The sequence below is a fragment of the Hypoxylon fragiforme genome, assembly GCF_022984875.1.
Source record: "Hypoxylon fragiforme strain CBS 206.31 chromosome Unknown GGS25scaffold_8, whole genome shotgun sequence".
In the NCBI taxonomy this organism is placed as follows: domain Eukaryota; kingdom Fungi; phylum Ascomycota; class Sordariomycetes; order Xylariales; family Hypoxylaceae; genus Hypoxylon; species Hypoxylon fragiforme.
The window spans coordinates 1944134-1958532 of NW_026054763.1; the positions used below are offsets into that span (position 1 = coordinate 1944134).

The following is a 14399-nucleotide window of genomic DNA, read 5'->3' on the forward strand; positions in this document are numbered from 1 at the left end:
CGAATGCAAATCAAATCAAACTTGAACTCGGAGACCTGAAACCCCATATTCGTCAATCTGATCTGAATCTGCCAAGAGAAAAATGAATGGTATTCGTCCGTGCGGTCATTATGGTAAACTAAGGTATGTAACGAAGAGAAAAGAAAGAAGTGATGGAAAAGGGGGTATTTTGGGTTTGGGGGTATCAATCTAGACATTGCATTGCGGCGGCTGCGATGGCAGCGGCAGCATGGGAAAAGAAGGACAAATGGTATGAAAAGCACACATCCAGCTATATAACATCAACTTTGTTCCTCAAATGCCTTGCCAATGTTCTGTAAAAAAATGAAGTGGGAGGTCTAAGGCTACCTAGACAGGCAGCCTCAAATTTACTCCTTAGTTATCAAAGAAAGAAGCATCGTCAAAATCCTCGACGCGCGCGTCCAAATCGTATGCACCGGACTGCATCATCGGAGGAGTAACAGGTTGGCGACGGTCTTGTTGCAGAGGAGGGGTGCTCGTCCGGGGCATCTTTTCGGCTTGCCGGGTAGTCATCGAGACACCTCGAGATCTATTTGCAAACTCTTCCGCAGTGTAGATACGGCCAGTGTTGCCAAATGCGGTCGGTTGCGCCTGATGTTGCTGCAGTGGAGGTGTGTTTCTAACACTAGATGCCGGTGGAGTCATGAGGCCGGACAGGAAGCCACCTTGAGGAGCGTTCTTTATTTTCGATGGCGTAGAGTTTCTGGCCGGTGCCGGAGACAATGATACACCCCTGGACAGATTGTGACGCGCAGGTTGTTGGCTTGACTTTCGCCAACTACTCCATGCGGTAGCAAAAGGCATGACTGCTTGGGCGACCCGAGGGGTGGCGGCTCCTCGAATAGTAGCGGCAATGTTTGGTAAGTTTATGGCCGATCCACCATTCATGGCGCGCTCTCGCTCTTGCTCTTCCATCTGTAAGTTGGCCTTCAAGCGTATAGCTGCATCCTTCACGGCTTCTCTGTTCAAGTATTCGGCTGACAACGCATTGATTATGTCTTGAAGATCTCCGTGTCTTACAGCGAGAAGCTCTCGCAGCCACGTGATCTCATCATCTCGCTTCGATATCTTGATAGCAGCATCTGGGTCGAGCTTAGCGACTACGTGCTCAAGCTCCTCGATTCGTTGTTCGCGAGCCTGTAATTGTTCCTGCAAGACCATGATAGACTCGCGGAGGGCTTGCGGGGAAACCTTCTCGGGAAGTTGCATCGCCTCTGCAAGCTGCTTGGTCTGACCAACAGGCCCGGGCAAAACAGACTTTGAAGCTTGTGACGCCGCTTGTGCTGCTGCCTTAGCGGCTTCTTGTGCAATCTGTACCTTGTCTTCTAGGTGGGCAACGCGGTCTTGGAGGTGTTCAGTCTTGGAAGTTGACAGGCTGAGTCGCTCTAGAAGGTTTTGCTCCGTGCGCTGTGCGTCCTCGGTGCCATTGCTTATTTGCCGTTCGTACCGAGCCTGGAGATCTTCCACCTCGTTCTGGTGCTTACGAATCAGTTCGCTGATCTCGCTTCGCCTCACATTTTCTGCTTCTTCCAGTTCGGTCTGCTTCGACGTTTGGGCTTCCTCAAGCATCATCTCATGGTGAGCCTTCGCAGTGTCGGCATCCATCTTGATCTGATCGACTTGAGCTCTTAGCTTGCTAATCTCTTCCTCGAGCTCCTCACGCACAACGTTAACTTCATTGTTAGCAGCGTTTAACTCGGCTTGCAATGAAGTTTGTGTCCTTTGCACTTCGACTGCCGCGGATTCTCTTGCTTGTTGGATTTCTCTCTGGTACCGAAGGGCATTCTGGTGGAGGGCATGATTCTCATTGCGAAGCTCGATGAGCAGCACGTCGAGTCGCTTGCATTCGCTTACGGCCCTCATACCAGCGCGCTCGCCGTTCTCCAACCTTTCAATTTCAGTTTCGAGACGTTCGCGTGTCCGCGCCTCAGCTTGGAGTCTAGCATCGAGTACTTCTTGACGTGCAAGGAGGGCTTGCTCCTTCTTCGAGCGACGGGAGTTCTCCTCCGTGATTTCGCGGGCAGCATGAGCCATATCATCCTGTAGAGCCACAAACTTGGCTCGCCAAGTATCCCTGATCCGCTCGTTCTCTTCAAGCTGGACGCTGAGGGTATCGATTAGCTTGTGTAGATGCTTGTTCTCTTTAATAGTTTGGACGATGCTATCGGCTTGGCGATGAGCCGCTTCTCTTGCATGCTCGGCCTCAGAGCGCCAGTGGTGAGCCTCCTGCTTGGCGTCACGAAGCTCGATTTCTGAGATGCCGAGACGATTCTTAATCTCAGTATGTGTTTGTTCGGCGCTCAGCTGGGCGGCTTCGAGGAGGGTAACACGCATGGTGGTCTTGTTGGATGCCTCCTCAATGTCCTTGATCTTCTGATCACGCTCTTCGACAACAACTCGCAGACGATCTTCTTCCTCGGAAGAGATTCGGAGAAGTCGCTGAACCTCCGAAAGTCTGTCCTCGGCTCCTCTGCGTCCCAAAAGCTCATTCTCGGTCTTATTTTCCTGATGTCTGAGTCGATCCTCAAGGTCATGGATCCGTTGGTCAAAAATGCTACGGTTCATGATTTCAACCTCTACCTTTGTCTCTGCTTGTTCTAACTGTTGTTGAACCTTAGCAGCTCGATCTTCGGCACTACGCCTCATTGTCGTTTCATTGTCGTATCTACTGTCTGCGGTTCGGAGACGTTCCTCAAGTTCGAGGACTCTTGAGCGCTCAGTTTCGTTTCTGCTCTCTTCGGTACGTAGTCGTTGCTCGAGCTCCTTCATTCTTGATTGCATTTCAGACAACTTAGCGTTGGCTTCGTCGTCGTCTTTGATAAGCGGTTGAGGTGGTGGAATCACAATGCATCCAACTGCTTCTTCCACCATGTTCCGAATATCTTCACCACGGAATTCCGATCGCAACGTCTGGCTGAGCTCTTGCTTCATTTGCTCCAGGGCTTTAACCATTGTTAAGTCTTCCTTGGCGGGATCCTGTTCAACGGACTCTAGTTGAGCAGCCTGAAGGGTACGCATGGTTTGCTGCTGGTTTAGAGCATCCAATACAGCAATACGAATCTGTTCCATCTTCTTGTCCCTTCTAGGGCTCGACGAGCGACGAACAGGCTCGTCATCGTCTTCGTCATCCGCATCACTTTCTTGGACCTCAGCAGATATACTGCGTCTGTCACGTCGAGTAGATGGTGCTCTACGAGCTAGGCCGCCCAAGACATGCTCAATAGAGCCAAGAGTCCTTTCGAGAGGATCAAGTCTGGAAGCCAGGAGATTGCCGACAACATCGTGAACACGCCCATCGAAGTACTGGACACGTTGCTCAAGCTTTTCTTGCTCGTTAGCACTGAATGCATCATCCCATTCACTTTCCGGAAGATTTTCTCCAGCATTAAGCCGATGAACTGCACCGTCGAATGATTGCGAGACAACACTCTGTGGAGGATCAACAAAGGGATCCTCCAACTCCGTTGATGATCTTGGAGTCGAAGCTTGCTTGGGTAAGGTGAGGTATTGTCGAGGACTTGGGCTCGGTGCGTCACTTCGGGACGGTACCTGTGATGATTTTGCGATAGCGGCGACTGCAGAGTTCCGCATAGGGCTGGGGCTAGGTAGGCGACTCCCAGCAGGCGTCCCGCTTCTATTAACTCCCATTGTGGGGTCATGTTTATTGAGGTGATGCATCACCTCGTCAATCTGTTTGAACGTGAGGTTTTCGGTACTGTCGCCTCTCGACTCGGAGCCTGCGTCTGATGGAGGACTTACCAACGCATCAGGAAGATGCGAAGTCTTCTGAGACATCGGAGACGGTGTAGACGGTGTAGCAGCATGCTGAGAGACAGTCAGCTCGGCCGAGTTCGGTTGTGGCGAAGGCGTGGTCGCAAATCTTGATGCTCTCAAGCCCTTTGGAGCAGGCGGGGGAGATGCGAATCGCGACACGCCAAGGCCCTTTGCAGGCAGAGGAGATACAGGCACCGAAATTGTAGGTTGAATCTTGAAGATCGGCTCAGGCTGAGGTCCAGCAGTAGGTTGTAGGTCTGGCCCAGGGGTAGGCGAGCCAGCACGATCATCGACGGATTCATCCTCTTGTCCGCTCATCTGGAATGGCGGCGTCTTGATTGCAGGCTCGAACGGAGCAGCTATAGGATTGATAGCACCGAATGTAAAAGACCCAGGCACGAAAGGATGAGCGGTAGCCGAAAGACTCTTTTTGTGCTCCTTGTGAAACGAAGGCTCCTCATCCCCAAATGGCCTAGCATTGTTGAAGTCCTGAATCTCTGTCGGGTTACTAAATTCGAAAGGCTTCCAGTTAGACTTGTCCTGGTCAGGGGAAGTTGCCGAAGGGCTTGTTGTGGCTTTCGTATCGTTCGACTCCGAGTGCAACTTCCCATCTGTTGATTCCGACAGAATGGTAGAAGCAAATGTTGTATCGCCTACGTTGGCATTTTCGTCATCCTCTATCTTCTCATGCGCAGGAAGATTCTCTTCGTCGAGGGTATCCTCCTTTACAGACTCTGCTGTTTCGGATACAGGGGTATTGGCTTCTGTCTCAGGCGCATTCTCTGGTTCTGGTATAGGCTCAGCAAATATGGGTACCTCGTCACCATCGCCATGGTCTTCTCTGAACTTCTTCCTCGTCCGGGTGGAATCTTCATTAGCAGCGCCCGGGGATGGAACGGCGGGAGAGTGTTGGCTAGGTGGGCGCAGAATAGGAATAGCCTTTGAGCTCTTAACAGGCTTAACGAATTCCGCGCTCTTCAAATCAATCTTGCTAAAAATGCTAGCCGCGCGAGTATCGGCGCTGTCATTACCAGAAGCCCCTCCACTTGTAACAGATGAAGCAAATGACTTTAGAGGTTGGAAAGTAGGAGCGACAGGGTTGAACTTTGGCCCAGAGGTAGAGAAGTTGAACTCTCCCTTACGAGGTGAGAATGCTGGCGCTGAAGCATTGATCTTAAGCTTAGAAGATGACGATGTTGAGGGCACGCTGAAGTGACTCGAAGTAGCAGAATGGGCATTCGGGGTAAATGACGGGGCCTGGAATGTAGTCGGCTGCGCATTGTTGCCGCCAAAGACAAATTGACCAGGAGTAAAACTACTCTTAGGGTTAAATTTGAACTCGGCTGCTCCAGCGTTCAACTTGGATAGAGAAGGCTTGCTAGTATGGCTTGTATGGCGAGAAGCTCCCTTGCTATCAGAAGAACGCTCATTGGCCCACGGGTTTGTCGTCGAGAATGCCCTCTCATGTAATTGGTTTACCATGTCAAAAGATTGGCTTGGAGTTCCTATATTGCTGGGATTTGTCTCGACTTCATACGAGCTGTCACCATTAGCGATGTTCAGACCGGCTGGCTGCTTTTTATTGCTGCTCCCTTCATCAGTACTATCTCGTGTCTGCTCATCATAGTAGGCTGCTTGAGAAAGAGAGTGGCCGCGACTATGAGGTTGTGGGTGGTGAAGTTTGGGTCCTTCATCAGAGTCATTTCCAAAGTTGCCAAAGTGTACTGAGGGTCCCCTCGTATGCGAAGCAGAAGGCGGCTCTGCTTGTTCTTGGACCGTCTCTTCCTCCGCTTTCTCACACTCATTATGTGGGCTGTAGTCTTCGTGCTCTAGCTGAGAACGGAATTGTTCTTCAAGATGATATTCAGCATCATCAATCTCCTTTTGGAGGCTAGCACTGGCATTGTGACGTATGAACTGCTGGGTGGGCTCTGAAGTTTTGACTGGGCTCTTCTCCTCATACGGGTTACTTTGCGTCTCTTCTTCAACCTCGCGAAGTTCTTGCAGCCGGGGCGATGCTCTAGCCGAGTCCGCTCTATGAAGGAATTGATGCGGAAGCATTGGGAACTGTAAAGACTGGTGTCTTTGATGAACACCAGCCGGCGAAGGTATGCCATCACGCTGAAAGGGCGAGTTTGGCGACACTAGAGAGTTCAGGTTTAGGAGAGAAGGTGAGCCACTACGGCCAAGTTGTTGATGTAGTAGCATTTGCGGAGACCAAGCATGAGGCGAATGTTGTGCGAAATGGAAGGGAAGCTCATGTGGTGATATGGAAATCGATGCACGAGGGTTGAATTTGCCATGCATGCCATTGAAAGATGCCGGAGAGGGAATTGAGCCTATCGCAGGGCTTTGGGCGGATGAGCCATGGCCGGAAAGGAAAGGAGGCGGGAAAGCGAATGCCTGCCCATTGCTACCAGTTGAAGTTGCCGGTAAAGGCGGAGAGAATGGCAACTGGGGGTATTGATTTGAAGTTTGCCGACTCATGTTCGACGCCACCGGAGATATGGAGGATGCAGGGCCAGCTTCATCATCGCCGAAGGACACACCAAGCGCCCTGAGCTTAGCCTCCTGCAGTTCATTGACGTAGTTTTTCCACGCTGTATTGCTATTAGTAAAGTTTCCATGACAGAGGGATTGCAAGCAAACACACCGTTCAAATCCGGAAGCGTCACCTGATATTGATGTTGGGATCGTTCATGGGTAACATCTTCGGAATCAGGCCATTCGCCTCTACTTTGTGAATAAGTATCGAGGGGATCCAAAGGAGCGTGAGCTCCTTCCAAGTCAAAACCACGAATATTGTACCCCAACTCTTCCCAGGATCGCAGCATTGATTTCACCTCTGTTGCACCTAGAGGTATTGGTCCTTTACCAGGCTGACCTCGTTCCTCATCCCACGGTAAACATACCAATATGTTCTTCCCTTTCCATGGTACTTTCTTCTTAGGGCGGGGTGTGCGTCCCGTAACGACTTTCGCGGGTTTTGCGGGCGTAGCTGGAGGTTCGTGAAATCCTGTTGTTACTGATCCATTCGCACTCAATTGATCACTTCTAGGGGTATCTGTTCTTGTTGCTGCCTCTGACAGAGACTCTATGGTGTGGATGCTAGCAGCATCCTGACCGCTTCTTTCTACTTCAAGCGCGTCCATATTGGAGGTTCTGCTAACGACACGTCGGTTCAAAACTGCCTGTTTCAAGGTCTCGTTGCTGGACCGTTTCCGTGGTAGATGTCGAGACACCTGGCTAGGGACTCGAGAAGGATGAGGAATGGCTCGTAATCGCGGAGGCCGTGGGGTCCTAGGATCGGATTCGTCAAACCAACTCACGTCTTCGCCTGTAATGGAGCTTCTCACTGAAGAGGGCTCACTATCGTCGGTCCCGTCACTGAGCCAGTGACGGTGTTCAGAAGTTAGGTCACTAGTGGTATGTTGCCGGATCCAATCTTCCGTGATCCCCCGTGGAGGGCGTCGGGCACGATTCGCAAGCACGGCGGCAGTACCAGAAAGAGATGAAGAAGGGCGTTCAGACTCAGTTGTTGCGATCAACGGAGCCGGGCGGAGGAAAGGGGTATTAATCTCGAGCTGATGCAACGGAGAATCTTCTGAAGTCTCGCTACTGAAGCTCAGTCGGCGAAAATGGTCGCTATCAGCTTCTGGGTACGGTGAACCCCAGCTAGCGGTGACGTATTGCGAATCCCTTTCGGTGCTGCGATTAGAAGGCGGCGTCCTAAGATATTCGGATACCCGTCCCGGTAGCTTGGGGGCCGGGAGCGGTGGGAGCACCGGAGACGACTCACCGTCGTCGTCGATCGTGGAAGCACTCGATACAGGAGATGATCTCGTCGAATTGAGACGAGATGGCGAAGCTCCAGTGCCGTCCTGTGCAGAGGCACGAGGAGGGGTCGACGACGTTGAAGACAGCGTCTTTAAAGAACTTAAAGGAAAGTGCAAATTAGCCTAAAAGTTCGTTGAGATGCTACGATTCAAACAAGATATGGACGACGGGGGTTCCGGAATGAGTGCCTACCACGACGAGATCAGCGCAGACGAAGCACGGATCGCCTGCTGCTGGATCTCCAGAATGTTTACTCTTGCGTTACCGTGCGCCTCCTTTCGCGGCCCCGATAATGATTGAAATCGGTCGTGGGCCAACTAAGGGGTAAAAGTTGCGGTACTTGAACAGGGCGTGGGTACTCGTCGCGACGCGTTCAGTGCGTCAAAAGAAAATGGAAGGCTCAACGGGGACGAGACGATCGACGATCGGAATAAAAAAATATAAAAAAAGAGTGGGAAAAAAGAATTAAAAGAATGGTAAAAATACACAACTCTCCATCGGCTTCACGTTGGCTTGTCACTATCAACGGTGAAACCAAGTTAATAGAAGGAGTGATTTCAAGATGGACTTGAGATTGGTAAAAGACGCGATGGAGAGCTTCGGACTACTAACCAGCTTAATTCCCCTTGGTTGTCACTTGTGAGGAAAAAAAACCCAAGTTGTTCAAAAATTGTCCAGGATTGCCTGTTTATGGAAATTGCTATTAAAGATCTAGTCTAGTGCTAAATTGGATAAGATATAAAATACATTCAACCGTCGCCGTTTCAACCAATATTTTGCGTGTATTGGCACGTGCATTAAGTACCTAACAACGTTACCAACTTCTTATGTCGAGTTATGTGGACTCGCATAGCGCTTCCCCTCGCCCATAATTAAATGGATATGCCCTGTACCTAGTACTAGGCACTCCCATCACCTTGGAATACCCACACCTGCCACGCTGGTTCGCGCTTTCTTAGTTGTCATTGAACATCTCATCTCACGAAAATCTAAAATGCTTCGCTGCAGTGAAGGATTAACAGATTCACAATTGGGGCTGGAAGAATACCAACGAATTATTTATATTTCAACTTTTGCTTTTTCTTTTCCCCTCTCTTCTTTTTTTTTTTTTTTACCTTTTCTCTTTTTTTTGTTTGGCTTTTGCCTTTTTACCCCTTTTCCAATGATCCATTCTTTCCTAAATATAAGATATACTTAGGTAGGTACCAACCTACTAATGATGCATCTACCAACGTTAAACTGTCAGAATCGTTGAAATTTAAACCTAAATTGTTATACGATGACGCAAGCTCTTTGACAACATCAAATTGACCTTGGCTAATGCATACCTACCTACACGTACATAGTACTATGTAGTACACATGCATTTTCGCATTTCGTCTCTACCTATCTCTACTCAGGTTACGATGTTATAATCACAAACAACATTGAACTATGTACATACATCCTACCTACGTAGGTACATAAATATCAATGTGATACAATGCTTACATTGAATCATCTTATCAATTACTACTTCCAATACAAAAGACACGTGTGTGCAGTAGCAATTCGGTCGTTCATTGCCAGGGTTCCTTCAATGCTACATACCTGCTCAGGCCTGCCCATACTTCTACTAGGTATGATGAAAAGAACAATGCCAAGTGTAAAGCTGTCCCACTTTGAAGACCTTTAAGGCTACACGGCAATTCATAGGCTGGGGTGATATGGTTGATATAGCTGGCTCCATAACCACCATATATGCAGTCTATCTTATTATATGTTTATATGTTCCTTGGTTCCTAACAAGTCTGGCGGAAGCATATCATTTGATGAGAAGAGACCTAACCCAATAACATAGTAGGAGCACATAGCTGGCGATGCAAGAGTTCCAACCCAAATTGATTTGACACCTATGAGTTGCCCAATCTCTCGTTTTTTTATATGCCTAGTATTAGTTATAGCTATACGAAAACAGGTGTCTTCCCACGATTCACCTTACATCCCCGACATCGTGCACACATGTAATTGCAGTCTGATGCTGAAAGAATAAAGCATCTCGAAACACACTATTCTTGGTGGTATTGCGGTATATTTCAAAAAAGCAAGTCGAATAACATTGGCAATTCTGTTCCTAGAGAACAATCACTTTGTATACAATAACGTCATATTATTGCATCCCCCTTTCTTCCCCGAGAACTCAATTGTTGCTAGCCATTGAAATACATAGTATATGTATTTCTGGAGGTCAACATTGCATGAAACGGTTGGGCATTTGGGGAAGGTAGTTCACCACGTGGCTACCTCTAGTTCAATCCCTGGTAGTCTATGTCATCCCTCGCTTACTCGTGAAGACATCAATAGCACAATGGTGAGTACAGGTAATCGCTCTTATGACCAGCCAGATGGGTTTATCTCAAGGTGGAAATACGTATTTCCCCTGTGAAGCACCTAGATCAGTAGTCAAACTCAAGCGCGTAGACCGAGTTTAGTACAGACGGTAGCGGCTCAAATAAAATTATAAATCGAGCCACTGTTGCAAAAACAACGGCAAAGATGCTAAGTGAAGAAGGTTTGCGATTAAAGATTCATCATCCGTACTAAAGCATCTGATAACTTACCATCTAATTTATTACCCAATACAAAGCGCCGAAAAGGGTTCAACTGTTCAAGCGAAACAACTTTATTTAAAGATAGGGCAGGGCGAAACAGTCTCGGAGGGATCGGGTTCACGGTAAAGTGGATGAAAAATAAGACCCGAATTCCAGGCACAGGCCGGAACCTCGGGGCACGGATGATTGTGTATTGCACGGATACGTTAGAAGAAACGCCACGGGCTGAAGTTCTAGATCGATCTGGTCAAGCCCCCTTGATTAGGACTTGAATGTCCCGTAAGGCGAGATATGCGAACCTTATGAGCGATTCATTGGAATTATTATGTACAGGCTGGCATCTGATAATTACTCTTGGCATCAACTACCTGGGTATGTAGGCATCTAGGTTAGGTAGGTAGATATAGTTATACCTAAGTAACCCGTGAATGAGGTTGTGGGTAACAAGGCGACGTGCGCAATTATATAACAAGTAGTTTTATTCTCCTTTTACAATTCATTAAGCATGGTCGTGCATCTAAGTGTTACACTATGTAGTATATGTCTACTGTATGCGTGATGGTGTTTTAGAACATGATCCTGTGTTGCAAATTAACATAGTCACGAGTGTTTGGAGCATTGTCATACGGGAATACCGTTGTCTCATACATAGAAATGTGGTGTTTGCAATTGCAGATAGAGTGATCATAGGCTATGGATGGATCTGCCTCCGTGCCTCCGAGCATAATTCTTGGCCTGACAACATCAGTAAAATGCAACGTTGTTGGATCGACAATGACTGACGTTGGAGTGTAACTCTACGACTTTGATCATTCATCATCGCCGTCTCCAAAGGCGCTAAACCAACTTGACCAAGTCCTTTCATTGTGGCTATGTGGCTGTTCCCTTGAGTTTCGGACCAGACCCTTGAGGAAGACCCTAACTTGAATAATTTATGCCCACTACTAGGAGTAGTGCCCTGATGATCACCGATAAGTGGATTTAGGAATTAGGGCTGTCAAGCACGGATAGAGGCTTACTCATCCACTACATACCTACCTAAGGTACGCAACACTGAACACGCTGTCGACATACATAGTTACCTAAATCATTCAAGACAGGTGCTGCCGAGGCAAAAAAAAAAAATTTATTCAATTGAATTGCTTATTACCTCGTGGTTCTGCTATCACGTCTATTGTTGTCGCATTGTTCAAGGCTGAAAGACTGAAGGACTGAGCTTCTAAAAGTCTCTATTTTTAGGTACCCTACTTATTTATGTACCCTGTATGTAACTTCCCAGTTAATATGCGGCGCATCATGTATGTACATCACGCTACATAAGGTAAGTGAGTCCGGCAGGTTCGGGTCATCGATTATGGGCTTTGCTGTTGGTACTGCAACTGTAACTTGCTATACCTTCAAGACTACATATGTACACTACGGCATACGATCGATCAATGATGGATGATGGAGACCACTAAGGATATGTAAACCATACCATTTCAATGATTGAAATATGTATTTAGTAATTGATCCATATGAAATCTACAGCGCGTTAATAAGAATTACAAACTGGGACTAGTCGCCAATGAAGAAGATTGGAAATTAGTGCAGAATAAATTCATTAGCGCTATTCAACAAAATGTGGAAATACATCAGGTACTAGCCTAAGTACGAATATATACGACCCTATCACTCACCGTTGAGGAAGTTCAGATAGGGTCCACAGGTAAGTAAATGTATCGGTTTGTACCAACTTGTATAGTCTGTTGTCTAAGAAACTGGAAAGCCCCCACTTGGTCACTTGGTCCACTTGCCCCTTACCTTTGTTGGCTTATGATTGGGTCTTTGATTAAATATAATTATGCGCGAGCCTTCTTAATTGCGCATCTTTGTGCAAAAATACGAAGTTAATGTAACCATACCTTCAAAGCACCCGCCAAGCAAGTCTCTCTCCTTCTACTTACACTAGAATCTGGGCCCTTCGTCAGATTCTTCACATCTTACTTTGGTCATTCGTTTCTTTCCCTCATTCGATCCCAAAAAGCATCCTATTGTATCCTTTTCCTAATACACATTATATCGAACTGCGTTTGTTTTTCCTTTGGAGGCCCTCGTTAAACTCTACCTCCACTATTACATACGCTTGTCTCTCACTCTCTCACTCACTTTTATTCTCACTTCTCACTTTTTATTCTCACTCGTTCCCCTATTCCCCACGAGCGCCAGATATACAAGTGTACCTACCTAGGTAATTACTGGGTCGCGCAGTCGGTGTATCGATCAACAGAATCTAGGTTTGCGGGTTTGGTAGACGGTGCTATAGATTTAAGATTGGCACGTCCCATCGCCACCAATCTACGTCTCACAAAACAAACTTCCTACCCAGCTATCCAGAGCCTCAAAAGGAAGGGAGGGACGGTTTCATCCATATAACACGACTTTCTTCACTATTGACCCATTCTTGTATTTTCGCAACCTTGAAACAACCATCAATCACCATGTATCCGACGCGGGTCATCAATTTGCTTATGATGGCGCTTTCGGTGACCTCCGTCACTGGAGTAGCTTGGCTCAACAATGAACAGGGCCATCATGAGGTCAAGAGGCAAGATGATTCGACTACCATTGGACTTGGGGGCCTCACATCCGCAAACCCACTGAACCCTGCCACTACTACGGAAGCGAGTTCGACAACTACTGACGCGCCGTCATCCACATCTACTACCCAGCAGGCAACCTCAACTTCTACTCGCGAGTCCACCACAAGCGCGACCACAACTCGCCCTACCTCGACCTCTACAACCACCAACCCTGGACCCACTACGTCAACTGCCGATACCAACGCACCAACTACCACTACAGCGACGTCCGCAACATCGACGACTAGCGATGGCAGTGGCAGCGGCGAAAGCACTACCAGCGACTCCCCAACTACGACCCTAGCACCATCTACGTCTACCTTTTTCACTGTAATCACCACTACAGATTCAGCCGGCCAGACCTTAGTGACTTCATCATCTAGTGTTGTTATATCTACTCCCACCCCCGATGCTGCCTCCACAAACAAAGCTACAGGAATTGATGATGGTACTAAGAAGACGGTCATCGGCGTTTGCGTCGGTGTTGGTGGCGCAATTGTTCTCGCCGCTGCCGGTGTTCTGTTCTGGAGACTTCGAAGCAAGAGACGCAACCAGGAAGAGAGTGAGGAGTTGGTTAGCTATGGTGATGGATTTGGTGGTCCCGGTACTGCGGAGAAGACTGAGCCCAGTGGTAGCACCGCCGGTCGCAGCCCGTTCCAGAGCACACTCGAGAGCTACCATGCGCCAACGCAAACAAATGCTGCTTCTAACTTCTAAACGCCGGGACAAGTTCCCGGCATTTTTTCTCATCTCTCACTGATTATGCGGCATTATTTTGGGCCCGCCGGCGTCGGAGTTGAGAGGAAGTAATTTGCATGGCATCATCGTCATCATCTTGTTTCATCCCCTATCACATAAGCCAGCATCCTAAGGAATAGAGAAAACAAATCGCCCGAAGATTTCCAATTACGAATCATACCATAAAAAGATCATCATCACAGGCAGGCGGGCGGTTATCAACGAGAAACTAGTTAACGCGAGTTTGAGCAACGGATAGACTCGGCGGCAGAGCAAGGAAGGAAGGAGAGGAAGGAGAGGAAGGCTCAATGTCCCAGTCTACGTTAGCTGAGAGACCTGTTAAGGGGGTAAGGGCGATTTTTGTACACAGCTTCATAATACCAGCTTCCTTATTCAATTCTGTTAGAAACCCTGCATATAAACTAAACAGAATGAATTTACCAATCTCTGTATCCGTCTGTCTATAATGGGAGTACCTACTTAGAGTTGAGGCTGAAGTCGACTAATACACTAACCTAACCTAGAACCTTAACATTGAGTTTAGGGCCGGCCCGCCTTGTTACCATGAGATTGGTAGAGTAATAAAGCATATACTTTGAGAGGGATCTATCGAACCTTGAGATGTGGAACTATCCCGACTCTTCTTTTTAAGCTTCGACGGACTGTGTTCGGGCCATGCCGCGATCTTGGTAGAGATGGTGAACAGGTACGCCAGAAAGGAAAGTGCGACGCACTGTGGCCAGTATTTAAGAACGTCTCTAGCCAACATTGAAGGTCTTATCCTTCAATCTTCTCTTCTCATCGACACAGCTTACTA

The 14399-nt window shown here is 47.9% G+C and overlaps 2 protein-coding genes across 2 annotated transcripts; one reads left to right on the plus strand and one right to left on the minus strand.

Annotated features, from left to right (window-relative positions):
- Positions 1-375: 375 nt before the first annotated feature.
- On the minus strand, positions 376-8430 carry GGS25DRAFT_515565 (uncharacterized protein; the record flags this gene model as incomplete). Its single annotated transcript, XM_049263095.1, has 3 exons — positions 376-6395; positions 6449-7721; positions 8380-8430. 3 exons carry the CDS (start codon positions 8428-8430, stop codon positions 376-378), a joined length of 7344 nt encoding a protein of 2447 aa, XP_049113983.1.
- A 3676-nt stretch (positions 8431-12106) lies between these two features.
- On the plus strand, positions 12107-13726 carry GGS25DRAFT_420355 (uncharacterized protein). Its single transcript, XM_049258556.1, has one exon. The coding sequence runs from the start codon at positions 12704-12706 to the stop codon at positions 13559-13561; it is 858 nt and encodes a 285-aa protein (XP_049113984.1). The 5' UTR covers positions 12107-12703; the 3' UTR covers positions 13562-13726.
- Positions 13727-14399: the final 673 nt, after the last annotated feature.

Excerpts from the sequence above, each read along its gene's own strand:
- GGS25DRAFT_420355 (XM_049258556.1), top strand. The coding sequence starts at position 12,704 with ATGTATCCGACGCGGGTCATCAATTTGCTTATGATGGCGCTTTCGGTG.